General features: G+C 41.0%; 2 protein-coding genes across 9 annotated transcripts; one reads left to right on the top strand and one right to left on the bottom strand.

Moving 5' to 3' along the window:
- Positions 1-3,876: 3,876 nt before the first annotated feature.
- Positions 3,877-13,967, top strand: LOC135500570 (ATP-binding cassette sub-family B member 6-like). 3 transcript variants are annotated; one of them, XM_064792105.1, is made up of 15 exons: positions 3,877-3,959; positions 4,584-5,099; positions 5,890-6,031; positions 6,358-6,562; positions 6,881-7,036; positions 7,389-7,581; positions 7,898-8,019; positions 8,422-8,597; positions 8,832-9,040; positions 9,305-9,454; positions 9,846-10,082; positions 10,267-10,367; positions 10,561-10,673; positions 10,945-11,108; positions 11,658-13,967. In XM_064792105.1, exons 2-15 carry the CDS (start codon positions 4,600-4,602, stop codon positions 11,767-11,769), a joined length of 2,580 nt encoding a protein of 859 aa, XP_064648175.1. In that variant the 5' UTR covers positions 3,877-3,959; positions 4,584-4,599; the 3' UTR covers positions 11,770-13,967. The 3 variants fall into 3 exon arrangements, with proteins under 3 accessions (XP_064648175.1, XP_064648176.1, XP_064648177.1); XM_064792106.1 differs by having other exon boundaries at positions 3,880-3,959; positions 4,565-5,099; XM_064792107.1 differs by having other exon boundaries at positions 3,881-3,959; positions 4,588-5,099.
- Positions 13,968-15,271: 1,304 nt separating this feature from the next.
- On the bottom strand, positions 15,272-27,670 carry LOC135500542 (uncharacterized). Of its 6 annotated transcripts, none has more exons than XM_064792074.1 (12): positions 27,625-27,670; positions 23,440-23,639; positions 23,145-23,224; positions 22,556-22,631; positions 22,126-22,284; positions 21,678-21,836; positions 21,263-21,409; positions 19,405-21,032; positions 19,038-19,158; positions 18,764-18,797; positions 17,452-17,494; positions 15,272-16,014 (listed from the first exon to the last, which is right to left on the bottom strand). In XM_064792074.1, the coding sequence occupies exons 2-11, from the start codon at positions 23,588-23,590 to the stop codon at positions 17,473-17,475; spliced, it is 2,577 nt and encodes an 858-aa protein (XP_064648144.1). In that variant the 5' UTR covers positions 23,591-23,639; positions 27,625-27,670; the 3' UTR covers positions 15,272-16,014; positions 17,452-17,472. The 6 variants fall into 6 exon arrangements, with proteins under 6 accessions (XP_064648144.1, XP_064648141.1, XP_064648143.1 ...); XM_064792071.1 differs by lacking the exon at positions 18,764-18,797 and adding an exon at positions 18,267-18,323; XM_064792073.1 differs by lacking the exon at positions 17,452-17,494.
- Between the last annotated feature and the right edge of the window lie 109 nt (positions 27,671-27,779).

Here is a 27,779-nt window from a genome sequence, read left to right as displayed (position 1 = left end):
ATCAAATACCCGTTGCTCAAAGAAACTAAAGGCGCACGTCCAAGTCATGATGGTGAAGATGGAAGTGATCATGCTAAATCTGCGAGATCCCATCACTACTCTTCTATCCTGTGATGTGGAAATCTCCACTGAATTCATGAAGGTTTGTCTAATTATATGTAAATTGACGTAAACAGTTAACAGTTTTAAATTCAACAAAAATTCATTTGGCGGCCACTATCCCGACTGTGGTGTAGCACCCGACTGTAACTGGCATGAAAAGGGAATACGCTGGTTATGGATGTCAGATCGTGGTTCCCTGACCTTTGCAAACAATTTCACTGGACGTAACCCACGCGGCGACACCAAGGACCGCTGGCTGATCTATTGATATGTTCGCAGTAAGGGTGTCAAAGTCGGAGAGAAGAAGAGCCACTCTTCTCTTGTAGGGGGTTCACTTGGAAGTGTTTGCATTTGTTAGCCTATAAACACAAGATTTTAATCCTTCAGTCTTGGGTTTGGCGGAGAAAACTAATCTTACATAAGTCCCAGAACAATGTCACATGTCTTTATGGCAATATTTATTACTGGGACCCAGTACAGTGCCGTTCTATCCAATATTCCTGGGGCTGTGGGAGAGGCTTCTTGTCTAAACAGTGCCATTCTGCCCCCTCTAAGGCATATGTTGGTAACTAATGAATTGACTGCGAAATGAAAGCAGGTCAAACACAAGGAGTTAATTCTTCAGTCTTGCGTTTGGCGGAGAAAACTAATCTTACATAAGTCCCGGAACAATACCACATGTCTTTATGGCAATATTTATTACTGGGACCCAGTACAGTGACGTTCTATCCGATATTCTTTGAGGCTGTTGGAAAGACTTCTTGTCTAAACAGTGCCATTCTGCCCCCTCTAAGGCATACATTGGTAACTAAAAAATTGACTGCGGAATGAACGCAGTTGAACACAATGTGAATAATTCAGTCTCGGTTTCGCCGAAAAGAAGGCGATATGTTACTATTTGATAATGCATATGATCATGATAATTAGGAGACCCTGTGTGGGTGTTTGATCCAACATACTTTGATGTGATTGGAGATGGAAGTTTGCCATAGTGCCTTTAAAGGTATGATAAAGACAGCATTAGTATGCTACCTGGTGCTATTCTGATGGACCATATTGCCAGGAAAACTTAAGTGACAGGTCTCTATAGTCTTGATTCACGTTGCGGTTGTCCAAGTGAAAGGTAAGTCTTGCTGAAAATTTATTAGAAGGAAATCTTGATCTTGACCTACCTGAGTTTGACCTTTAGCCTGATCTGTCGCATGATTTCATGATTTTAAATTCAACAACCATTCATTTGGCGGCCACTATCCCGACTGTGGTGTAGCACCCGACTGTAACTAGCATGAAAAGGGGATACGCTGGTTATGGATGTCAGATCGTGGTTCCCTGACCTTTGCAAACAATTTCACTGGACGTAACCCACGCGGCGACACCAAGGACCGCTGGCTGATCTATTGATATGTTCGCATCAGGGTGTCAAAGTCGGAGAGAAGAAGAGCCACTCTTCTCTTGTAGGGGGTTCACTTGGAAGTGTTTGCATTTGTTAGCCTATAAACACAAGATTTTAATCCTTCAGTCTTGGGTTTGGCGGAGAAAACTAATCTTACATAAGTCCCAGAACAATATCATTATGTCTTTATGGCAATATTTATTACTGGGACCCAGTACAGTGCCGTTCTATCCAATATTCCTGGGGCTGTGGGAGAGGCTTCTTGTCTAAACAGTACCATTCTGCCCCCTCTAAGGCATACAGTGGTAACTCACAAAGTTCTGACCAAACACAGGTTGTTGATCCTTCAGTTTTGGGTTTGGCGGAGAAAACTAATCTTACATAAGTCCCAGAACAATATCATATGTCTTTATGGCAATATTTATTACTGGGACCCAGTACAGTGCCGTTCTATCCAATATTCCTGGGGCTGTGGGAGAGGCTTCTTGTCTAAACAGTACCATTCTGCCCCCTCTAAGGCATACAGTGGTAACTCACAAAGTTCTGACCAAACACAGGTTGTTGATCCTTCAGTTTTGGGTTTGGCGGAGAAAACTAATCTTACATAAGTCCCAGAACAATATCATATGTCTTTATGGCAATATTTATTACTGGGACCCAGTACAGTGCCGTTCTATCCAATATTCCTGGGGCTGTTGGAAAGACTTCTTGTCTAAACAGTGCCAGGTCTCTATAGCCTTAATTCACGTTGCGATTGTCCAAGTGAAAAGGTGACTGACCCCTTGGCCCATGAGGTGTGAAAGCGAGAATGATGAGTGCCAGTCTTCAGAATGACGAGGTGGCAGTGCCCAGTTTAAGCAGGTAGGATGCAGAACTTGTGTAACCAAATACGACTCAGATCCACCTGATGCATATGATCGTATATCCAGAGCAGTCTAACGAAACGTCTCTTCCATCTTGAGCCTCAAATGTATTGACATCGCTCAGCTTCGCGACAATCCTCGTATGGGCGGAGGCTACGGAGGCAATAGCGCTGGAAGTTCAGGACGGACTCTTAGGATCGATACCCCAGGGTTATAACTGCAATTTGTGCAGAAATGAGGGCCATGCAAGAAACACAAGAAACGCACAGGGGAACAAATTCACATACGAGCTGGAGATTGGTCTCTAGGGCACAACAATTAAGCTTCTGAGACGCTCCCCATAATATCGATGTACAGTATCTTATTTCATTTTCAGGGTCATGGAACAACTCTTCCCTCCGTGAAAAGACGTCCACGGAGACAGAAATAACTCTGGGCCAAGTCTCAGTGGAACCATACCTTAACCCGACGGCACCAACCAGGGAAGGCCACGTTTTCCAGTGGTCATTCCATTCTGCTACACTAGGATACGAATCCTACCAAACTGGAGCGCCGCCTGTTCACAAATGGAGTGCCTTCATAGCTTTTTGTTAGAAATATCTTTTTGTAAAACCTATAAGTGATTTTTGAATATCGACGGATGAAGATACCAGTTCAAGTTGAACATTTGAATTTGTCCTAAACATTTAAATAGATTGAAAGTTTCACAATCAGTGGCTGTTTGTACATTTCATCATGGTGTCCGTTCATAATCCACGACACAATTTGACACGTCTTTCCCGTGCTGGTGTTCAAATTGCATTAGCCCGTTGATGATGTCTTTTAACGTGGCGTTAAGTTGATTGGACTTAACTGCCTGAGCTAACGCCTAGTAAGTGTCTTGACTTTGTCGGCAACAAGCGGTTCCTGTGAAGAACAATCAGGACCAGTTGTGTTGTTGCACCACTTTCGCTGTCACAATCACATCAACATTATCAGGATGATCAGGTCACAGATCGCCGATACTTCAGGGGAGTCGGGGAAAAACTCTGGTGTAAAAGCAGAAAATTTCCCCTGGAAAAAAGTCCGGGCCTATTGTATTCTGTCGGATTATGCTATAAATGGTTCTGTACTAGATGCCTTGACCGCGAATAGCTCCAGATTAAGGTGAGTGATAGAATGCTTGGTTCCCGGACATTCTATCCCCGGCTGTAGAAAATCGAAGGAAAACGTTGTAAATTCTACTCTTATAATTATTGTTCAATAAAGATATTAAAAAACAAGATCATTATATTTGTCATCCTCTTCTCCTCGGTGACCCTTGACCGGACGTCGCCAATTTGATTGGCCCATCATAAAGTTATGGAACGACCCTTTATTAGACGGCGTTCCGTCCTCTCAATAGAAGATAGGATTCCGCGGCGCCGAGTACAAGGGCAGTATCTAAAACCACATACCACATACCCACATACCCATTTACGAAACCCCTGGGGGCGAAAAGGTCAGGGAGCGAAACGACTGGATACCTTACGTAAACCACAAAGATGGTGGCAAAGATTTTTAATTCTAACGTTTGAAGCTAAAAAGTGGTCAATTTTGTCAAGATTCTGCCCGTTTTTGATGTAAGTATCTATTCATATGAAAGTAACATACATTTTACATCAAAAAAATATTGTTTGACCTCATGTCATGACTATCTTCCATAGTTTTAATCGATTTGATGCTAAACTGGTTTGTTTTCTGAATTTCCTGACTGTCGGGAGAATGTGCATTGTCATGGTCATAGTGATGTAACTTTTCTAGATATATGTTGAAACTGTCTGCTCTTTTTACTGTAATGTGTAAAGTGCTCTATAAAGCAGGCGATAGTGTGATGATAGTCAAGATGCAGTAATGAGTAAACGTCTAAACTGCACCAATCTGATGCTTTGAAGTTTGATTGACTTTGCAAGTGACATTCAAAATCACATACATACATGGGGTGACATGCCCAAAAAAAGATGGCAAAGGAAAGATAATCATTTCGAAATTGTCCTCGTTTTGCGATTATGAAGTAGGCCCAGATGATGTCCTGGATAGGCATATTTGCAGTAGAGAAACTTTAGACCTTGCAGACATGGCAGACAGTACAGATCTTTGAAATCTTTGGATTAATTATTCATAACTACCGGGGTAGGTCAGGACGTCAAGGCATGCGTAATGGAACTGTTCATCGTCTTCATTTCAGTTGATTTTCTCCATTTCAGACAGAAAAAACCCGAAATGAATATATCATTCTGTGGAAACCACACTGGCCTCACTCCATGGGTCGACCACGGCTTCTCTCGATGCTTCATCGATACTGTCTCCTCCTCCATCTTATTCGGGCTGATTGTGATATTTGGTACAATCCAGCTGCTCTTCTACAGAAAGTATTCCAATCCTACAGAAAGACATTTGATACGGCAATCATGTCTGTACAAGTTACAGATATTTACGACAGTCTTGGTGACCCTGGCTCATATTACGTACACAGTCCTACGAAAGTTCTTTGTAGACGATAAAGAAGTTTATCCCTACATGATTATGAGTACCTGTTTCCTAACTGTGGCATGGCTTTTCTCGATTCGGATCATAGTTTTGGAGAGGAACGAGGTGCTACCTTCCATCCCCACACGAGGACATGGGCTAGTCTTGTTGGTATTCTGGTCATTGTCTTTGGCACATGAGAGTCTTGCTTTCATCTCTTGGAAGAGTCCACATTGGTGGTGGAGCTTAGATGGGTAGGTATGATGACGGAACCAGTTTTCGCGGGTCTTATCACTAAGTGTCGATTTACTAGCTTCCAACGATTGCACACACGCAAAAGCTTACTTATTACGAAAGTTGAGATCAATAACAAAATATCTTGGGTGCTGCGTGGATGTTTTAAGCGTGAATTAATCTTGAAATCGCTCACTGAAAGATCGATGCAGACCAAAACAAATCCGAAGCGGCTCCCCCATTTTCGCGGGTAATGCGCATGCGCGTCTACGGTGGCCCAGAAGGCTTCAATTCATCAATTAAGAGTGCCAAGATATCAGTCAGGTAAACGGGCATGTTGTGCCGTTATAATGGGATGGGTATCGAGAGTGAATTAATCTATAACTCCCTATAATGGAAACGAAGTGACGCGCGAGAAAACGGGAAAAAGCGGGATTTCGCGAAATTGGGGATGACTCGAAATTGGGGAGCAGGACCATACATGTATAATTCGCAATACTGCTGGTAGCTATGGCTGTGGTCAGACAGCCGCATTGGCCTGCCGCTGGTTTCTGAGGTCACATAGTTTTGAAGGAGTGTTTTCCAATTAAAGCTACGATGTAGGGTGTGACTAGTTCCGCATCAACATCTTTCTGCTACCCTAGAAAAGACATAGAAATGGATAGTAGTTTTAAAAAATGCCACACTACAGACTTGTTCAGCAGCGACCCGATTTCAGGGTCAGTTTGTTTTAATGACGATACTCAAACTTTATCTCTTTCAGTGTCTAGATTCTGAAGTAACAGTCACAAATATAATCTTCCCTTTCAGCATTTCAGATCAGATAGAATTTGGGATGTGGCTAGTCAGATTTGTACTGTGTTTCTTCCTGTTCGTGGTTGGCTTCAAAGCTCCTGGTGTCCCGGGCAAGAACTATCATATGCTGATCAACGCCAATGAAGACCAGGCAGAGGTAAGTGAACTAATCAATCAATGAGAGTGTCCTGAAACTGCTAGTGCCAGGAAAGAACTCCAGGATCATAGCAGGTGCATCTAGCTGCCATTGATTAATCCGCTCCAAATTCATTACTTAAACAGACTTACATCTGGCCAAACCATGATTGTTGGCCAAATTTTGGACTGCATTACAACATCAAGACATTCCCTGTTTAGGGCAAAGGATATAACGGCAACAATGTAATGTGTTCAGTGGTCATAGGGGTTTGCAGTACCATTGTCATTGCACAAGCATACATATACATATGATTCATGTGTTGCAAGTTCTTTTCCATTTTTAAGGCTCTACTCAATAATGAACCTGAACCTGAAGTAGACACTGGTCACTCAGCCTGGGCCGGTATTTGGAAAAAGTGTGTCCTGATGTGGCCATTCATCTGGCCAAAGAAGAACTTCCTATTACAGCTGCGTGTCATCTTCTGTTTCCTGGTGCTCGGGGCAGGACGAGGTGTCAATCTATTGGTGCCGATTTACTACAAGGAAATTGGTAGGTTTGGGGAGCTTTTGATGAATTGATAAAGCTAACCATCGCCATGACTGCCTCCCTCCGTACAACAGAGACAAGGATGGTGATGCACAAACCTACTGGGGACAATACCTGTGGATCTCAGACAGGCTGGACTTGGATCTCTCAAAAGAGTAAGACAACTCTGTTGTCCACAACAACGTACTCATCATGGGATTTGAATGCTGTGGAGTGAGAGCTATACCATTGCAAATAATAGAAACAGATGGAAATAGATACGACAGATGGAAGATTTCATTTCAAAGCTAACTGACCTATTATTTGTTTGATCTCTTACAGTAAACAGCTTGACCTTTCCTACTGATAACAAACAGAACACATCTCTGACTGTTGAAGATATTCCTGCACCTACCGATGCCCCATTCAGACTATACTTCAGATGGGATCTCATCCTTGTCTACGTCACTTTGAAATTTCTCCAGGGAGGAGGCTTTGGTTAGTATTTCAATAGGGTACCAGCTAAATTAGGACTGCTGCTCTGTGACGCTGATGGCCATCAGCTAATCTAGGGCGGCTGCTACATGTATGTGATTGTCTCTAGGAATTGCATTGATGTGACAAAATTTCAAAGCAATATTCTTTTATGAAGTTTCTTGTTGTGAAAACTAATAGTGATACAATTCCGTGTAAGGAAACCCCCATGGTGTGTTCCTTGGCTAAACACAGTTTGAACAAGAAACTTGCAGCAAAATATTTGAAAATTGTGTATGTTTAGCAAGAGTACATTATGACTAGTCTTTGTCAATTCTTGTTTTTTGTCAGCTTTTGCAATGTTGAATATTTGCAGGTTCAATGGGATTGTTGAATAACTTGCGTACATTCTTCTGGATTCGGGTTCAGCAGTACACGACCAAGGAAGTTAGTGTCCAGCTGTACGCACATCTCCACGGACTCTCACTCAAGTGGCATCTGAATCGAAAGACAGGCGAAGTCTTGAGGATCATGGATCGTGGGACAAACAGTATAAATTCTGTGCTGAGGTAAGGGTGTGTAGTGGCGTGTTGGTTAAGGTGTGCGTCTCTTACCTGTTGTTTGAAAAAGGTTGTCCAGTTGAAATGTCATTAAGCAATTTGGAGATGACCCTTGCCTTCAGGGGTTGGAGAGCCAATGCTTTCATTCGTGCCAACCACAGCAAACACATGAATAACCCTGCTACAAGATGCCTCCTGATTCATTGAGCCGTGATTCATGGTCAGTTCAAACAAAAAAAGCAAGACTGTTGAATTGTTGATTTTAATCAGCATTTTACAATGATAATGAGGTTGAATCTTAACTTTCTTCAAATTTTATCTTCAGCACTGTAGTGTTCAACCTGGTCCCCACTGTTGCTGACATCTTAATCGCCATTGTTTACTTCATAACGGCTTTCAACGCCTGGTTTGGATTGATTGTCTTCATAGCTATGCTGCTCTATCTCAGTAAGTTGTTTAATCATTGAGACTAACTTTTAAAGTACGCTGTGGTTATCGTTAAGGTACCATAAACTAGGCGCTGTTGGTCGCACATGCGCAAATACGCAAAGTGCAACTCAGTAGCTTTTTTTATTAGAATTGTTTATATGTGAACCGCCATGGCAAAATGAGTCGCATGTTGCTCCGAGCTGGACATGTTGGGACGGACTGGTTGTTCATTTCACTATTGTCTGCCTTTTGTGAAATCTGAGTATATCAATTTCTTCTATTATGTCCTGGTGTCATTTTAGGCTCATCTTCTGTGCGACATGCGACTCATTTTGCCGTGGTGGGTCACATGTACAACAACAGATAAAACCTCTGTTTCCCGAACCTTCCGTGACTCTCTTTATTTTGCAATTTTTCCAGTTGCCACAATCGGAGTGACAGAATGGAGAACGAAGTTCCGCCGTGAAATGAACAAGCTTGACAATATTAGAAACGCCAAAGGAGTAGACTCGTTGCTCAACTTTGAAACAGTGAAATATTACGGTGCTGAGGTGTTCGAGGTTGACAGATATGAGGAAGCTATCAATAACTATCAGGTGAAATTTGACCCCAATAATCAGATCATTACACATTTTCCGTCAAATGTGTTGTTTTGCGCAGTCATAGATGGCGTTGGTTGCAGAATATCACAAATGCCAGCAGGCCATGCATGCCCAGCAACTACTTTGTTAGAATACAAATTGAATAATTCTCTTCGCTGCAGATTATCAAGTTATTGAGACGCCCTGTACATAATGAACATTTCACGAGTTTTTTCCTTCTAATTTCAGAAAGCTGAGTGGGTCTCCACAGCAACCCTGAACATTCTGAACACGGTCCAAAACTTCATCATCACCGGTGGCTTCCTGACTGGCACTCTGCTGTGTGCCTGGTACGTTGTTGACGACATCTCGGGACTAAATGTTGGCGACTTTGTCCTCTTTGCTTCCTATATCATACAGCTGTATGGTCCTCTCAATTTTTTCGGGACGTACTATAGGTAAGCAATTCTAAAAGGCTCTTTTCTGAATGAACTACATCACATCATTAGCAAACATTCAGTGATACAAATGACATTCTAAGTGAAAAAGAAGAAGTAGAATTACTCTGAAATAAGTCACAAGACAAGCAGTTATATGATTCAGGTTTTACATTAATTCTGTTACGTTACTTTTCAGAATGTTGCAGGTTTTACATTAATTCTGTTACGTTACTTTTCAGAATGTTGCAGGTTTTACATTAATTCTGTTACGTTACTTTTCAGAATGTTGCAACAGTCGTTCATTGATATGGAAAACATGTTCGACCTTCTGAAGGAGAAGCACGAGGTCAAGGACGTCCCAGGCGCCAAGGATCTCCTTGTTCACACTGGCCAGTTGGAATTCGATGACGTATGCTTCCACTACCAACCAGAGTAAGATATTTGTTTACCTTTTAAAACCAGATTTATACCGCATGATTCTAATTTGTGTGACATCATATCTCGTACAAAAAATGCCAAGTTGAGAGGTGGTCATCTAGGACTTCCATCAGGTAATTTAGGAGGAAACTGGAGACTTCAGAAGAACCTTGCTGGACACGAAAAGGTTCCTCTTCGCTCGGTTGGGTGAGTGTGGTCTGACCAGGATGAAACTACTGGCCTCCAAGATGACAGGCCCTGATATTTGTTTTTAAAGGTCTAGTGGCAGTGCATTTCGTAAACAAAACAGTGCCATACACATTAAGGAAAAGAGTGCAATGCTGTGATGCAATGATTTGCAAGAAACTATTTGTTCAAAAAACGTATTTTTCTTGAATGTTTCCAGGAAACTAATCTTAAAGAACATAAGCTTTACGATTCCACCCGGGAAAACCTTTGCGTTAGTCGGTCCGTCGGGGAGTGGGAAAAGTACCATTATTCGTCTATTATTCCGCTTCTATGACATCACTGGAGGAATGATACGCTTCGACGGCCAGGACATCTCGCGTGTTACCCAGAGTTCCCTGAGACAGAATATAGGAGTAGTGCCACAGGATACAGTGTTATTCAATGATAATATCAAGTGAGTGGTTGGTTAAACGTTAAACTCGTCAATGAAATTAAAATTGAAATGTGATAAGTTAATACATGTACAGCATCAAAACCGGCAAACCAGTTAAAGTTAGCAATAATTAAAGTAAAGCAAGAAGTCACTGTACATCAGTCTTCAAAATAGTAACATGCTTCTATTCATTCATCTATTCCAGGTATAATATTCGGTATGGTCGCGTGACGGCAGATGATGATGAAGTGTTCAAGGCCTCCATAGCTGCAGATATCCATTCCAAAATTAATACATTTCCCGACAGTAAGTCACCCGTTTAGTTTCAGGGCATAAAATTTATTGAGGCCAACAACGTGTTTTATTGAGAACAATGCATCCAGGTTTTTCATTTAACCTTGCTCTTCTAACAGAGGTGTCTGCTAAGAGAGCCCTGCTGTATTGTCTTTTCATTCTCCAATGAAGAGGTTCTAGTTTTCCTTTGTTATTTTCCTTACAGAATATGACACGGTAGTTGGAGAGCGAGGCCTGAAGCTCAGTGGTGGAGAAAAGCAAAGGGTTGCGATTGCCAGAACAATCTTAAAATCTCCTGCCGTGGTCCTCCTGGATGAGGTGAGTTGAAAAGTGACAACCTCTGTGGTCCTCTGGAACATTTGGTGGAGTTGAATTTGATAGTTATAGATACATGTATCAGTGGCCATGTTTCCCACTAAATCACTTCTTTCAGCCTCTACTGTCAACCACCCAAAGGCCATGAAGAGGAGTCTGAATTGGAAAAGGGGGGCCAAATATGCTTTTTCCAGGCATCTGAGCGCTAAAGCAAGGAGTTGTTGTTTGCTTCTTACATGATGACTTCTATAGCACTTATTGTATTCTGTTCCAGGCGACATCTGCCCTCGACACGCAGACAGAACGTAACATCCAGGCTTCATTATCAACGATCTGTGAGAACCGAACAACACTGATTGTGGCCCATCGCCTTTCTACAATCATTCATGCTGATCTGATTCTTGTGTTGAAAGATGGCGTCATTGTGGAGCGCGGAACGTAAGTAGTCTATCACCCGGTAAACCCTTTCGGAACAAAGCCATTTTCGGCCTGCACCACCCAGTGCTAATGCAAGTATCAATTCGTGTCTTGTACCCCCCCTCCTCAAGGTTACGACACCTTATCACCCTATAACGACATCTTAAGGCTCAAGCATCACCCTTTTTTCACCAATGCTACTTTTTCTTTCGTCAAGACATCACCATCAACAATATATCAGTTGTCACCATCATATAAAGTAACCGAACTAATTTTACTGGGTAAGGCTGTATGTTCGACAAGACATCGACACATTAGCATCCTTATTCTTTCCAGCTTCGCCAAATTTTCACTAAAGGAAAAATAAATACTACTCAAGCATCGCCAAAGATTAGTGGTGATAGCTTAACTACCCTTGAGGAGGGGGGGGGGGGGTACAAGAAACGAATTGATACTTGCATAAGCAGTGGCTAGCAGCAGTTGTTCTGTGGTGACATTGATCATAATATTGTTAAAAAGTGTCGCCATCTTCAGAGCATAAGAATTGAACATTTTTGTTGTTTTCTTCAGCCATGAGAATCTCCTTGAAACAGAGGGAATGTACGCCGACATGTGGCAACAACAACAAACGAAAGCAGACGACGGGAACGGGATGGAAAGTGGTATCGATGAATCGATCTAAGGAGGAACTGTTGATGTCCGAGATCACAGACTTTTGACTAACAAAGATCTCGGCACGTACTTGGACTCTAGTCATATCGATCTATCAAGTTTAAGCATCATAAGTATGTCGTGACAGCCACTGAGAAAAGGAGAATATGGCAATGGTAAAGACAGTGTTATTGATCTATTGATCTGAGCTGAAACTGTAGATCCATGCACTTGATTGGGACCAACGTTTACGAAGACGTCGCGTCACGTCACGTTACACTGATGTAAAATGCATGGTGACGTGACGACGGCCAACACCACGTCATGTAAACGTTGTTCCCAATCAAGTGCATGGATCTATAGTGAGATTGTATCTAAAACAAGATGACAGAGAGGTGCCAAACAATGACCTGCTAAAGGTCTTGGGCTCTAGTCCTGGCATGCGACATGACAATCCAAACTTCTTTTTTTTAAATTTCTATTGTTATCTAACGTTTAATCATCAACAAAAGATTTGAGAATGACTACGCATGAAACACGTTGCCTCCTGCCTAAAAACTCACTTTAAAGAAATACAGTGGAACCTCTCCTAGCAGACACCTCTCTATTGAGGACAACCTCTCTATTAAGGACACTAGTTTCAGTCCCAAATTGGTTGTTTCCATTCAATTTCACCTCTCTAATCAGGACACCTCCCTACTAAGGACAGCACTTTTCAGTCTGAGGGTGTCCTTAATAGAGAGGTTCCACTGTATACTCATTTCAGGCTACTCTATGCCTGTGAAAAGAAAGCGCCTTCAAATAGAACTGAGGTTCGTACAAAGTTCTTTGAAAGCTGGAATTGTGATTATTATATTGTTTTTTTACTTTGGATGCTGTGATAGAGTTGGGAGAGAAAATCTCAGTGTGTGCTTAACGCGGCCAAGATTTCAGCAGGTGTTTTTCTAACTTGTTCAGTCAGTGTGCCCACTGCCGATTAACCCTTTAGATCCCAACCGACCAATATACGGCCACTAATTATATATCCTGCTCTACATATCCCAAACTGGCCACTAACCGCCCGCAGGTAATCAGTGCTAGAATGCTCGCGGGAAATATGGGAAACACATAAAAAATGTTCCAGGATCTGAAGGGTTAAAAGGCTCTAGTGTTCAGCAAAAACCTGGTAACTTAAGCGCTTGGTGGCGTTACCAAGTTATTCTACGGCCTAAATATTGTGTAAATTATCATTTGTTGTTTTGACATATTAGTGAGATTGTCTTCCTGCATCGGAACGCTGTATAGGCTGCTGTCTAATTGGTTTAGGCCTGGTAAACCTCATTTGCCCAATCAAGAATAAATAAAGACTACTCTTTACTATTCTTGCCATTTTTCATATCATCGCAACATATTTTGCTTCTTTGTCATTCCTTCATGGTCCATTACTCTCTAATTGAATATGTAATCACTTTACAAAAATATAATAATAATAATGAATAACGGTTAACTAAATGTACAGAAGTAAATACCCCTACAAAGGTATAAGTGTCCTCCGATGAAATCATTGGTTCAATTTTTTGAGGTATCCATGGCAGTGCAATCATAAAATCGCAAGATATCATGACTACATGTATTTTGTTATAAGCTTAAAGCCTAAAGAAAACAGGATTTTTACAATGATTTACTATGTTCTACGCAGTTATTTCCCCTGTATTGCATCAGCTTGCCAAGCAGCAATTATGTGATTAAAATTGCAATACAGTTAGTTCTAACTGGTACCTGACTAGTCTGTTAACGAAAGCTTGGTCCTCAATTGCAAATTACAGTTCAATTCAATTCAATTTCATGTCTGCAAACATTCTTCATGGAACATCCTACACTCATTGCGGTTTGTCCCGAGGTCAGGCTCAAGTGAAGTGTAGTATAGGCAGCCCCTTCTAAGCCCAGTAGGTATGTACTTGTGTAATATGGAAACTTGATGTAGTCCGATACCCGCCAGGGTCTGGGAAAAGCACTATAAAAGCTAGCTTTATTATAGTACATTGTTAGCAATTGTTTAAAGCATTCCATGTCATGCTCAATACTCATGCATTTCAGACACGCAGAACTTCATTGTAATTTTTGTCAAGCTGTACTGTTCAAATATAAATCCACATTCTGTAGCATTCATAACAAGATCTGTTCATGTAATGTTTTTCTCTAGAAGTAACTGTAAGTGTTAAAATATAAAATGTTGGTACGTTTTGCAAATGAAGGTTTTGATGTGGATTATTTTGGAAGAAGTTACAAACCTTTTCGAAGGTTTTGACCACAGTCGTAACTTTTGATGGAGAACGCCATACTGCCCAATTTTTCAGGAAACCACCCGCAATAGCTTTTCAGACATTTATTCCCATTTCCCTCAGCTGGAAGAGACCCTTCTCTGACCACTTCTGGACATATTCCTTTGAAGCCTTGGTCCTGATACCACACACAATGGAGGTCATAGTGCCATTTGAGTTTCATCTAGAGCCACAAGAAACCAATGACCTTTTCATAAAATAGGCCTTGGCAGAAGTTTAAGAGGTTGAACGCTCTCAATGACTTCCCCTTGTCTCAACCCAACCCAGGAAGAGGCCAACCAGACCATTTTCACCCCAGAGGAAACCAATTAGCTTTTCATAAAACAGGTTTTGGTGTAGTTGAGAGCTCTCAACAACTTCCCTGTTGCCTCGACCCCGGCCCTGCAGAAGCCAACCAGGTTACCTAGCTCCAAGAAGAAACCATTAGCTTTTCATACAACAGGCCTTTTTGTGAAGTTACATGTAAGAACTCTCACCAACTCCCCCTTTGTCTCAATCCAGTCCCTGTAGAAGCCAACCAGACCACTTTCACCCCAGACCGCTGGTGCCTGATTGGTCCATCTCAAGTCTCAGTGACACTGATTGGTCCGTCTCCAATCCAAGTGACACCGGCACCGGTACAAAAACCCAGCCAGACACTCCAATCATCATAACCAAACACAAGATGGATTCAGCAACCTACGACCTCTACAGCAAACTCGACTGCGCCTATGACAAGTTCTACAAGGCCTGTGAACAGATCAAGTTGATGGACAGACAGCTGCTACAACTCAATGACAAGTTCCGGCGGGCCAGCGACAGCGGGGCCCGCTCCGTCCGGTACCAAGTCAGGCTGAGGCTGGTCACGGTTGAGGGAGTCCGCCAGCTCTACTTCAAATACGCCGAAATCCAAGCTCAAGAGATCAGCAGCCTGCAGAATCAGCTACAAGAACAACAGTGCCAGTCCTCAGATTCTGATGAAGGGATGACCGATGAACAAATGCTATTGATGACAGACGAAGACTACTAGACAACGTAATGGAGCTTCAGCGTCAAAATAATGCAAACGGTCCTTTTCAGGGCCATAAAATATTTCAAAAGGGACCAGTCATAGATACAATTTATTACTTGTACTTGCTGAAAAAAGCGTCCCTTCACCAACTTTCTGGGTTTACGAACCGGGTAACTTGAAATGGGAGATGATGAAACACAAATAAACGAGAAATTCTGATATATTATCATGTAGGTTTTGTTTTATTTACAAATATCCTTTATAAATAGATTCATTTCACTTTATAATCACCAAACAATAACAACATAGAAAATCACAACATATTTATTATTTTACAAATACATGTATTGATGTACATCAACGAGAAATTGATGTACATCAACAAGTAAACACCATTTTGATGAAAAACTTGAGATTTTGAAATTTGCACTCAGAACCTACTAATACTTTGAGGCTATCAAATTCAATAACAAAGGTCAAATTACAGGTAGGGTCAGTGTCTGCCACACCAACAAGCCCAAATACACTCATGAATTCTTAAATTCTCAAAAGACATTTTCGTGAATTGCCAAAATAGAGCAGTGCAAATCATTATTGTTACAGTACGACATGTACAATGTGTGACAGAAAAAGAGAGACTTCACTGGTATTGCTAAGATTTTAATATCACAGAGGTCTCTACATAGGCTACACTTGAAACTATTGATAAAACTATAAGCCAGCAGATACGGTCATCATAGCAGCAACACATTCCCCTTATCCCCCTTTTTACCATAGACCTATATCCGGTATAAAACATATTAGTGACTGTATTGACAAAGATTAAGTTCCAGTTATTTACAAACAAACTTTTGATATGTGATTGTGGGCGATTTGAGGGATCGAGCAAATGATTTGACCCAGCACTCCTACCAGTCAAGGGCCGCGTCTGGAGAATCCTCATCATAGAAAGGACTGATCATATCTGAAAATATAACAGTAATACTATCAAAAAAAATATTCACAGATTTGTTGATATGTCCTTTAAAATGTTATTTTGGTGCTTGTTTGGTGGATTTAAAGTAATCTTATAGTAATTTCCATCAATTTTTGAGCTGTTAATTTTCCAGGACCAGACGGTGTTGCCAAAATGAGCAAAACTATAATCCACAGTAGAATAACGATTTCCTGTAATGCAAGTCTTTTGAATTTTTGACTTTTCGAAATCTCGAAAGCCATCTTCTGGCTCAGCAAAGTTGGTTGGTTCAATCAATATGGTGTTGAGGATTCCCACACATTTTTGAAGGGACAGTGACAATGTAGCAATCTTGATTGGAAAACACTAACAAAGAAACCAGTTTTGTGCTTGGTAAGTCTACATCTATCACGGTGTGCATCAGCTACAGTGTCATACTCTGAATGGGTGACAGACAGGTTTCGAAATGACCAGCCAGGATTACAAGAAAGTGTCAAATAGATGATTAATGACAGAATGTTGATTTCAGTTTTAACCCTGGGTTCATCTTATACATGAACTATGCAATCTTTAAGCACACACTTTACAGGGTGGCCCAAAAAATCTACAAGTTTCAATCGTTCATCCATTAGATTCTTTTGTATTTTTATTGACACACCCCGTATAAGCCAGAAAGAAAATTGTATCAAATGAAACATAAAGAAGGCTTGATAAATGTTGAAAGAAGAAGGGACATTACAGCCTGAAGACAACTAAAGCCTAAAACAGCAAACTTTAAACAGATGAGCAACACTGATTTCACACAACCTCCAAAAGCTGATGCCATTGAATAGAAATTTCAACACTGCTGTTGTATACAAAGGAATTTTGTAACCAAATGATTGGAGGCTGGTTGAAACTCGTGTCACTCCTCCGATAAAAGGCCAAAGGACAGGGCAAGAGACACAAAAAACCGATTTCCAGGACCATGATATTTTGCATAACTAATACTTCAGGAGAAACTGTTCATGTAAGTATACTTAGTGTACATACATGAAGGTTTATTACATGTAAGTACATGTAGGTATACCACATGTACCAACATTTAGGTTGACTATATGTACTGAACCTACAGGATGTAGGTATACTACCTGTACCAACATGCAGGTTTTCGACATGTAAGTACATGTACGTATACTGGTATACTACATGTAGCAAGCTTTGTCGCCACAGTCATCTGACTATGTGGCTTATTATGATGCGAGTTCTCCCCTGTTTGAAATCATGGACTTATCAACCCCCTACCCCCCCCCCCCGGCACCTCCTCCACCTCCCACTTCAAGTTGAAGTTGAACCTACATTTTCCCTGACATTGTTTTACATTACCGGTAAGTGTAACTTCTATATTTCATTCAAAAGACACTGATCACTCAAAAGCTAGAAGGGTCAAACTACTGGGGAATTTACCAGTATCTCTGCGATTTATGGTTACGACCTACGATTTTGATATCTGAAATAAAAAGGTTTCAGTGCAAATATCATGAACCAAGACCAGAATATCACCAACGTCAACTTATTAATTTGTTAACTTCTGTAAACCACCAAATTTTCAGGGATATTTTATTTTCATGGATTTTCCAAATAACCTCGATTTGCAAAAATAAAAAATGTGAGAAAAAAAATTTTCATCAAAATTTTCTCGAACCATGATGTAAGGGATGAAGAGGGATGAAAATTTGGCAATTTAAAGGACGCAGTTGAAATGGTGAGGATTAGTTTTCAATGATAAAATAAATATAAGGACATTGAATCAACCTCAAATTGCTGACAAAAACAAACCGTCACAAAGGACAAATCACTTATTGCCTTCACAAAGCTTAGACAACACTCAAAATGAACATCGTTTAGAATTGTTTAGATTAGAATACTGAATGACCTTCTTTTGTTTAGATACATGACATGATCAACAACCTTGTTTTACAGGTAAATCAAAACAAAAACTCACGCTCACTCATATTCTCAAAATCAAAAACAAGATCTTTCACAAATCCACATCATTTGTAAAGTTACACTCCTGTCCATCATTTTCAAACTGACGACTGCATACTCCAAGCACCATACATGTACTGCATGTACATGAATGTATCTATTTACTAAAGGGTACGGTCTATTTACATGTATTTGTAACAGGAATTGAGGAATCGACATTATACAAATGGAGCGGATTCGATAGCCTAAGGTCAAGGAGTTATAAGCTTTCTGTCTTGTGCAAAAAAACTCACATTCTCGTGAAGGTTTCCCTTTTAACATACTATTATTAATGTAGCCCTGCTTTGGCCCTAAAAGATGGTAAAAAATGATTTGCATGCAACGTATCCATCAATAAATGACTAAGCTATGTATGAAACCATACTCATGTACGTCCCATGCATTGTTTCATTCAAAATACCTTTAAAATGAACAAAATGTCCCCAAAATTAGACAGCAACCACCTCTCTGAGGGTTCCTCACCTCTCCGAGTCAAGGCTGACTTCTCCGAGTGAATCAAGCCTCGGAATGAAGGCTACCTCTTGCATGGACTGTTTATCCAGTTTCCTTATTGTTGTGTGGGGATAAGCCAGGACACCTGGAGAGCAATTCATGTATAGTACATGATTTTGAAACTGATGCTCACTCAAAGAGGTGTTCTGCCTCGACTCAGAGAGCTGGATGCTGATTCCACAGGCTGATGCTGTGCTACTCTCCCTCCCACAACCAAAACAGACCATAAACTACTCACAGACATATGAATATATAACCCTTTGGAGTCTCGGCTAGACAGATAATCATATTGAATCAAAAATTTCAAAATGGCCCCCCAACTTACTCGAAACTACACGTACAAGTCATTTATATGTTATTGCAAAATTTGTGCAGTGCTATGAAACAGTGAGGACGTCAACATCAATAGCTTGGGATGTGTCTTGTTCTTGGATTTAAATGTGAACCTCTCGGATATCTCAAAATGAGTGGCCTGATCACTATCACATCAACAAGAGTAAATAATAACCCACCTTCTTTGAAAGTGTACTTCCAGACTGAGATTGGTTTGATACTGAGGTACTGTGCTTCTTGCTCTCGACCCCCGAATGTAAACAACGTCGACATGGAGTTGTCGTAGATGTCATTGTAATTCTGAAATATATGATGGAGGGAAGATAAAAGGCAATGTTTACAGAAATCAATGACGAGTCCTGACATGCCTGAGGCCACTGCATGTTACTCAGTCCAAAATATGAAATGAAAGTGACAATGTTAACACTGGGAACAGCTAGATTAGAAAAGCACAGGCACTGAACTTGGCCCAAGTTTCAAAGACAAGACCCTACATCAAATTGCCAAAATTGCAGCGCAAACTGCTCCGCCTGACATGTTGTTTACCTTATAGCCAAGAGGGGGCGCTGTCATCTGCCTCTGAACCTGTTCCCGCTTTCTCCACACCTTATCGCCAGTGGTTTCCTTGGCAACTGAACTCCTATAATCCGACCTTGAACCCTGACCTTGACCTATGAGTGGTACTTTCTCTGATGCGACCTCAAGGTCAAAGCTATGGCCATTTTGACCAGATTTCTGCCGAGTCATCTTGGTGACTGTTTTTCGTATCAAGCGCACGTCCTCTGACAAACTATCATTGTCGTCATCGGTGACGCTTTCAACCGATTCAACATCTTCTAGGAAGACATCATCATGACTAAAACTCTCGTCTGAACTTCCCAAATGTGTCGCATGCCTATGAAACAGTTTCAGTTGCTTCATCGAGTCAAGTGAGCCCGATTTGACAAAACCCGGCAAGTTGCCCTTAAAAGTTGTGCTTGGGGAGGAGAAGTGCCAGTTGCTGAGCTTTGCTGTACAGGTGTCACATTGACGCGATGAACTGCACTTGGTACACCGCCCCGAGGTTGGGGTTTTCGAACTTTCTCGTGTCGGTGTATTTGAACTAGATGTGTCAGTCGATGAATGATCTTCCACAGAGTTCATAGTTCCATGAGTACCTTGTCCGGTCGCTATATCCACATTTTTGGAAGAAACGAGTAAATCTACAAAAGTTTGATGAGGATCTGGATTTTGAATCACAGTGCTAAGATCGATAAGATTCCCGTGGTAAATATTACCAAAACAGAAATCTTTACCATTGAGACTCGATTCTTCCGTATTGAGTCTGGAAAGATCGTCTGTTGTTTTGTCCAGTGCCACCAGATGGCGGAATGTATTCCGACGTTTCTCCAGTTCAGAACTATCACAGACATGCTCAGAGTTGTTTCCTATATTTTCTAAAGGTAGACTACGACGTTTATCACTCTTATCACTAGAGGTCAGCACTGCTGAAGAAAAGTTTGTCTCTTGCACAACTTCTTTCAAAGCGTCCAAAGAATTGCATCGTTCTCCGTTTTTGGCCGACATCACGTTTGACTGGCTATCACCCAAAGTATTAGACATCAACGATCCACTTGAACTTTTCCGGTATCCCATATTCTCGAAACCTCTAATGCTTTCACAGCTATCAAATGTTGAACTGTGTGTCATTTTCGGTCGTATCAACGGAACTAATTCTGTCATTTCAATCATCGGGTCTTTACATGTATCCTTTCCGTCCGCCAATCTGGCCACAAATTGTTCCCGATTGATTTCCCAACCTTTGACCCGATTCCGCGAATCAGAATCCTCACTCTTTTCCACGTTCCTTTTATTCGGTTGGATTTTATTTTTGAATCGTTTGTGAGTTGGAGAATCAGGTGGAATCACAGGAGGACTGGAGTAGGGACGATTTTCTAAATCTGTACCAGCCATTTCACCAGTCTTCTTCAAATATGGAGCGCTATGCGATCGTTCTGTCGTTTCCACACTGGGAAGCTTAAGATTTGAGCTATCACGAATGGTAGGTTTGGGACTGTTGTGAGGGGTGCCCTCTATCAGACTGAGATGGAGTGAGGTAACAAGGAGACTCACGTGTCGAGTACGACCAGGGGCCTGGGCTCCCTGAACTTGAATCTTGAACCATGTTTGGGTCCCTGCAAGAAGGAACAATTTATTTATTATTTTTTCAACTGAAAATCCTCCAATTGTTTGTACTGACTCAATCCAAAATCTGAATTTTCGACTGGCATCGGATTAAACATTTCAAATTCTCTCTCTGATTCATCCCGAACACTTCAACCACAGACTAATTTGATTCTCTACAAATACCTCAGTCTTATTGATTTGATTTTTTCAACAAATGACCTCTAACTTTAAAACTTACGGAATTGGAATTTCCATATTTCATTACTGAGATCACCGTTGGCCTCACCGCCAAATAATAAAATTCCGTCCGACACTTTACACGCAGAGTGACCCTGTAATTCTGGTGGACTTGGTTTGCTACGAATTCGACTCCACCGCTTGAATTCTGCAAAGGAAACGAGTGGAAAATGTCATGGCAACTTTAGGGTGGGGAAGTGAAAAAGAGTCCTTTGACGCTGTTTATTCCATTTACTTTTTACAACAGTCAGGAGAGGCCCTGGTCACAGATAAGCAGAAAACACTGAGCACTGATTGCTACTTTTTATCATCATATCATATCATAGCCAGCGCTGTTACCCCAGTTGGTTTTTACTGGAGGTATGGAGTCCACTACAGGCTACCGTCCACCTATGTGGGATATGTCTTCCACTTACGAAAATTCCACTTCCAGAAGTCCCCTCTCGGATTGAGATCATTCATGCCGCCATAGATCCACATGGCTTGATCATAGACGACAGCGGAATGGCAGTGGCGTGGTCCGGGACCATCAGGCATCATTTGCTGGTTGTAGTTCAAATGCCAACAATTTTTTGCTGAAGAAAAAGACACGAAAAAATGTTACCAACAATATTCACGAATCAAATGCCGCTGGTTTTCTTATGGAGTCGTCATGACACAATAACGGTTGTTTGTCCATTTTTATTAACTATACCGTACTGTGTGACATTTTTGTGAGAGTTCATTTTCATGATTTCGCTCAAATGCACTGACAAGTGGGACTTTAGAGAAAAGTCCAAAACCTTAACTGTACTGCATCAAATTTCCAATCCGTTGCATTCTGAAAGGGAAAAGTTAGTAGACCAGTACTCCATCCTTACTCACCAAAGTTATAAGTCCAAAACTCGCTATTTGAGCCTTTCAAATCGATATAGCCGCCATAAATGTGCATTGAATCGTTACATATCACAGATGTATGACCACGGCGTCCACTAGGGTTCGCCACTTCCGAATTTATCTGCGGCTTCTCCCAAATATTCGTTTCTGTAAAAGAATATATGAATGTTAATTTGTTAACAGAACTCCAGGACACATGCAGTTCTACTTTGATAATATTTCAAACATCGCAAAATATTTTGAAAATGTGTTTTTGAACTGAACTGTTCTCAGATGACAACGACTCTACTTTGCTCTTGGATAAATATTTTAGCTTCTCCATCAATTAACAGTCAAACTGGCCTCTTCTTACAGGTATCAAATGCCGGCAAAGATATCAAACTAGCAAACTACAAACAGCAGTCATGAGAAATCTCACCTAAATTGAGCATCCAAAGAGGTATCTCCCCAACAGAAGCAAAGCCGAATTCACCACCAAATGCAAATAAAGCCCCCTGAAATGATGAAAGTAAATCCCATTCAAAAGCTAGTTTTTTGATTGAAATGTACTGTGGTTCAATTAAAGCCTCTCACGTGTAGAAAACAGCTGTTCAGTGTAAGGTTAAGTCAAGTGGTACAGTTTTAGTCCCAGTACAAGTTATACAGCCTTTACACTTACAGTGTAGAAAACGACCAACAGTGCATACCGAGGCTATAATTGTATCACCTCACCTTACATGCAAGAGGAATATGAACGAGATACACTTCCAGCAAAACTTGACATTTTGCAAACTTGTCCTTTCTGCTTGATTTCTTTTCAATTAATCCATAACTACCACCACCACAAATCAAAGGCATGATCAAAGAACTGGACTGCAGAAGTTTATCAATAGAAAGATTGTCAACATTCTCCTGGTGACATTCAAAGCGATATTGTAACTTTTGTCGCCTTCTCTTATTGATGACTATCATTTGATTTTCATGTAATTTTTGAGATTATCTTTGCAAGTGTATCATATAGACTGTACCTTATAAGCGACTAGAGAATGCTCCTCCAGACACCCTGGCCTATCTCCCTTCGCCCGTATCTCTGTCCATTTACCACTCCCTGAAATGACAAAGTAGGGAGAAAGTGAACAAATTTATCATCAGTATCAGGAATATTTTGAGCAGTGAATCTTTATCAGATATCAGATTCTATGACGCAGAAATGTCTTTGTAAACTGACAGTCAAATGATTCCAGCAACATTTTCAAAAAGCATATCAATTCCCACTTTGATGAAAATTGCTAAAGCGTGCTTTACTAACACAGCAAACCATACCTAAGTTATACTGCCACAAATCTTTGAGTGACCGGTTCCCATCGCGACCTCCATACATGTATATGTTACCCCTATACAGACACATGGCATGCTTGCACCTTGACGATGGCTGTCTGGAGTCTGGATCAGGAGGCAGGACTGATGACCACATACATGTGATGTAGGCAGTTGTGAAAAACTTCAAAAGGTCACCATTTTATCTGCAATGAGAAATAAAGAGGAACAAGATAAGCCAATGAGATAAGAGGATGTTCACGATGATGACGATGATGATGATGATGATGATGATGATGATGATGATGATGATGATGATGATGATGATGATGATGATGATGATGATGATGATGACGATGACGATGACAATGATGATGATGATGATGATGATTGATGACAATAATGCTGAAAATTAGAGTGATGACAATGATTGTGACAACCACAAAGATTTTAAACATCACAAAAATGTACATTTTATTTTCCAAAACATTCCTACATGTACCTGAACACATAAAACATTCACGTATAAATCAAGTCCTCTCCCTCTCCTCATTGTCACATGCACATCGGCATAATCATTTAGCACTCCCTTCATAATCCCCCACAGCCTGAGGACACTCTCAGTACATTCAAAACCCATTATGGACATTTTGCCAAGAGAATCGATAAATGATGAGGCAATAAATGTTCATTTTCGACCTAACAAGATTAGGGAAACAATTTGATGGCTTAGTTTGAAATCGATTATCTGCGTGGGCTATGTATGATCAAGCCCCATATCAAGTGTAGGACTGTAGATATTGATTCAAATTTTGGTTTACCTTTGGTAAGATATATTTGTTGGTTGGTGTTTTGTGGAGTGAGAGGTCGCTGTGAAGGAAGGACGGAGAGAGGCTGATAGGATTAGGAGGCTGTATAAGAGTGTATTTTCTCCCCATCATGATCAAAGGGCATAGCAATTTAAATCGCTAATACTTGTGTGTCGTTTCAGACAACCAAGAGAGCTGTCTACCTCAAACAGAAAAGGCAATAATTCTGCTGGTTGGTGAAAGTATGTGACACAAGATATTGCCTGAGCGTGTGCTACGGGGAGAAATCTAAATGATCTTTAGAGTGGTGGTAATCATTCTCACTTGTGTCTCCAATTGACGCTGCATCTCGCTGGCTGATTTGATTATCCCTGAGAGAGTCTGTATCACTCATAAGAAGAGAATATGATGAAGGTTATGTTCAAAACCTCTTTCTTGCAAAACTATGCAAATACAACGTTCTGTCAACCCAGGAATATTTGGTTGCCAACATTTGTTGCATTTAGAGGCATGCAGGTGTACATTATAATTCAAGGTAATAATGAAAATAACATATGGCCCCAAAAAGAAATAGAATTGTAATTTATGTTGCTGGGTTGTCGAAACACTAAGTATGCAAAAGTTGCAAATTCCACAAAGCCGGGAAATATAATGGAGCCAAGTATTTCCAGGTTTATAGTAAGCGCCCCTTTCAGAGATGGCAGACAATCATCAGGAGTCATTAGCTAGCGTAATGAAGAGAGAGTTGAGGGCTATTGGCTTAGAGGTCCATCCACCCGATCAATTGGAATGGAAAGCAATCTGGGTTGTCACATGGATCACATCGGTAGCCAAAGCAACAAGCCAATTCAAGGGCACTTTCTTGCAAACCTAAGAAACTGCCCATGGCTAGCAGATGGCTACATCAGAAACCATTAGCTTGTGAGATTAGGGTGTTGGGGGATATTGGCCTCAGTATAACTAAAGGTTCATCGACGCTTTGAAAAGCGATCTTACTCTGATTTTCCGCAACAGCAGTTTGAGGACCAATTAGTGTGAAGTGCCCCATGTTGCCCCGTGGTGCAATACATGTAGCTAGCACCATTAAAAGTTGCTCCCAATAGCTCTGGCAGCAGCTTCATCAATGATGATGCGGAAATCATTACCGTAGTGTACAGGATTTTGCTGGCCACCCAGTAGGCTTTAGTCTTGTTGACTATGACTCCGGTGAGCTGATGGAGAGGCAGTTTGATTCTTTCAAGGACAATAAATGCAATTACTGAAGCTGTGGCTCTGCTCGCTTTTGGCGATTCCAAAGATTTTTTAAGCATGAAACCAATCACCAGTAAACTTACACAACACAAATGGATTTAGACAACAAATGAGTTCATCTCCCATAAAAATGTTCGAAATAAACTGCCCAGCAACCAAATGTTTGTCACCAACAGAATTCCATTATGCAATTTGTGTCGTGTTGCATGAAAGTCATATCTAATAACAATATCTATCAATATTCAATCATAGCCTGTGTCAACACCAACTGGCACATATGGTCGCTGAGCAAATAACAACAGAGCTGAAATGTCAATGGCCGCACAATATTTCCAGAGGGAAAATGGTATCACGCCGGACAATGATTTGTCGACTCCAGGTCTTATACATGATGTATAGTATGACATGTATGATCGATTGGATAAAACCAATTCATGTAATTTAGACGCCAATCGTGAAAATCGCCCATGTTTACTTTGGTGTACATCACATTGACATTGAAACGCACAACATGTGTGATAAAAGGACACCAACTACACAATGTAGTACTTACTGCATCCATGGGATACATTCATTAACTTGCAGTGCCCAGCTGTACAGGCCTATTTTGCCTGTAGGAGGCATAATGTACATGATGTATGATGATTTTTGACGGCTTTAAAAACATTGAAACAGTTTTCTGTAAACAAGTCAGCTACATGTACGACCAAGCTGGAAATAAAAAAAATTGTAACAACACCACAAAACCTGTATACCTTGCCATCATGTAATACATTTATTACCAAAGTTCAACAAAACACTCCTCAGTAAAAACAAACATGCAAGGTTACTGGTTTTATTGTTAAAACCAGAAACCCCATCGTTTCTGATATCCCCTCCAACAACCCACTCTGGCTACAATGTTTTATTACAACTATCGTGTCCGCTGTCATGATTTTTCCCTGCACCATTTGGTCAAGCTCTCAGAGATAAACTGTTTATCTGTTGCCATGACAATGAAAAGTGCAATCACTGCTGCGGTTATCACTTCGTACAGATAGATTGGACTGGTTGGTCATTCCAATCCTGCCAAGTAATGATCAGCTAGTCTCCGCATTTGGCGGATTTAGGCTCTTTTCTTTTTTGGGCAACCGGACCATTTAAGACATGCAAGATGAATCTGAATGAAAATCTGCAATGGTACATGATAAGAACCTCTTTTGACACATGACTGTTATTAACTGATTTAGTAGCAATAAGAGTGTGCTGGACATATTGAGGTTCTTTATCCTCACCTGACGTCATGCTCGAGTCCTGCCCTATTGCCTATAGGCAAAGTTTTGACACACTGAAAGAGAGGACGGCCTGCAAAGCGCTTCCATCCAAAGAGTGTCAACAGCCCGCTAATCACGAGCCTGATCTCATCTTGCCATTGATTAATCTCATCGACAGAAAGGAATTGATGGCAATTGATCCAACATGTCACTCTCGTCAGTAATTTAGGATACGACCAATGGTGTGAGCCTGAATGATTCAATTGTGTGACTTGTTTGATCTGTACAGATTCGCCAAGTTTCCTCAATCATTGAAAGCCAGATGCTTCCAAATTGAGTCTCCCAAATCTGAATTGATCCTCAAAATGAAGCACTGCCAGCTGACCGAGTGTCATGGCATCACTGTCAATGTCAAATCGAGTAACGACATGGTGCATGCCGTGGCAACACGTACGTTTTTGACAAATTGGTTTAAATGTCGACTGCACAGCCCTTTCCGTTGTTGAATTAAACAATGCATCATTGGCATTGCATACATTTCAGTGCTACACCTTTTTCAGACAAAATAAGAAGTAATGTCACCTTGTACACAATCCATTGTATATGTACGGTACAAAAATGTACGGTACAAAATGTACAGTACAGTGTACAAAATGTATTCAGTATGGTCAGTATGGTCAGTAGTATACACAGATTTTAGGACTTCCTGCATCAATAATATTGACGCTGCGGAATTTCCAAAGACTCTCTAGAAACAAGGCAACAACAACCCAAGGTTTATGTCCTAAATGAACCAGGTTACAAAGATCAACAACTGACTTGGCTTAAAAGACATCCCGAGGTTTTAAAAACGGTGACATTTGGAAGTAAATACTTACAAAAACTACAATGTTGATTTTGCGACGGAGCAGTGTCGGCATCCCCAATTATGGAATCCCCAATTTCCGGTTGTGACGTCATTATGGCTATGGGCTTGTCCGGTATCCGGTCGTTTCGCTTCCTGACCTTTTCGTCCCAGTCGTTTCGCTCCAAA

The sequence above is a fragment of the Lineus longissimus genome, chromosome 16, assembly GCF_910592395.1.
Source record: "Lineus longissimus chromosome 16, tnLinLong1.2, whole genome shotgun sequence".
Taxonomy (NCBI): domain Eukaryota; kingdom Metazoa; phylum Nemertea; class Pilidiophora; order Heteronemertea; family Lineidae; genus Lineus; species Lineus longissimus.
Note: the sequence above shows the minus strand (reverse complement) of the source record. Positions and strands in the feature narration are given on the sequence as shown.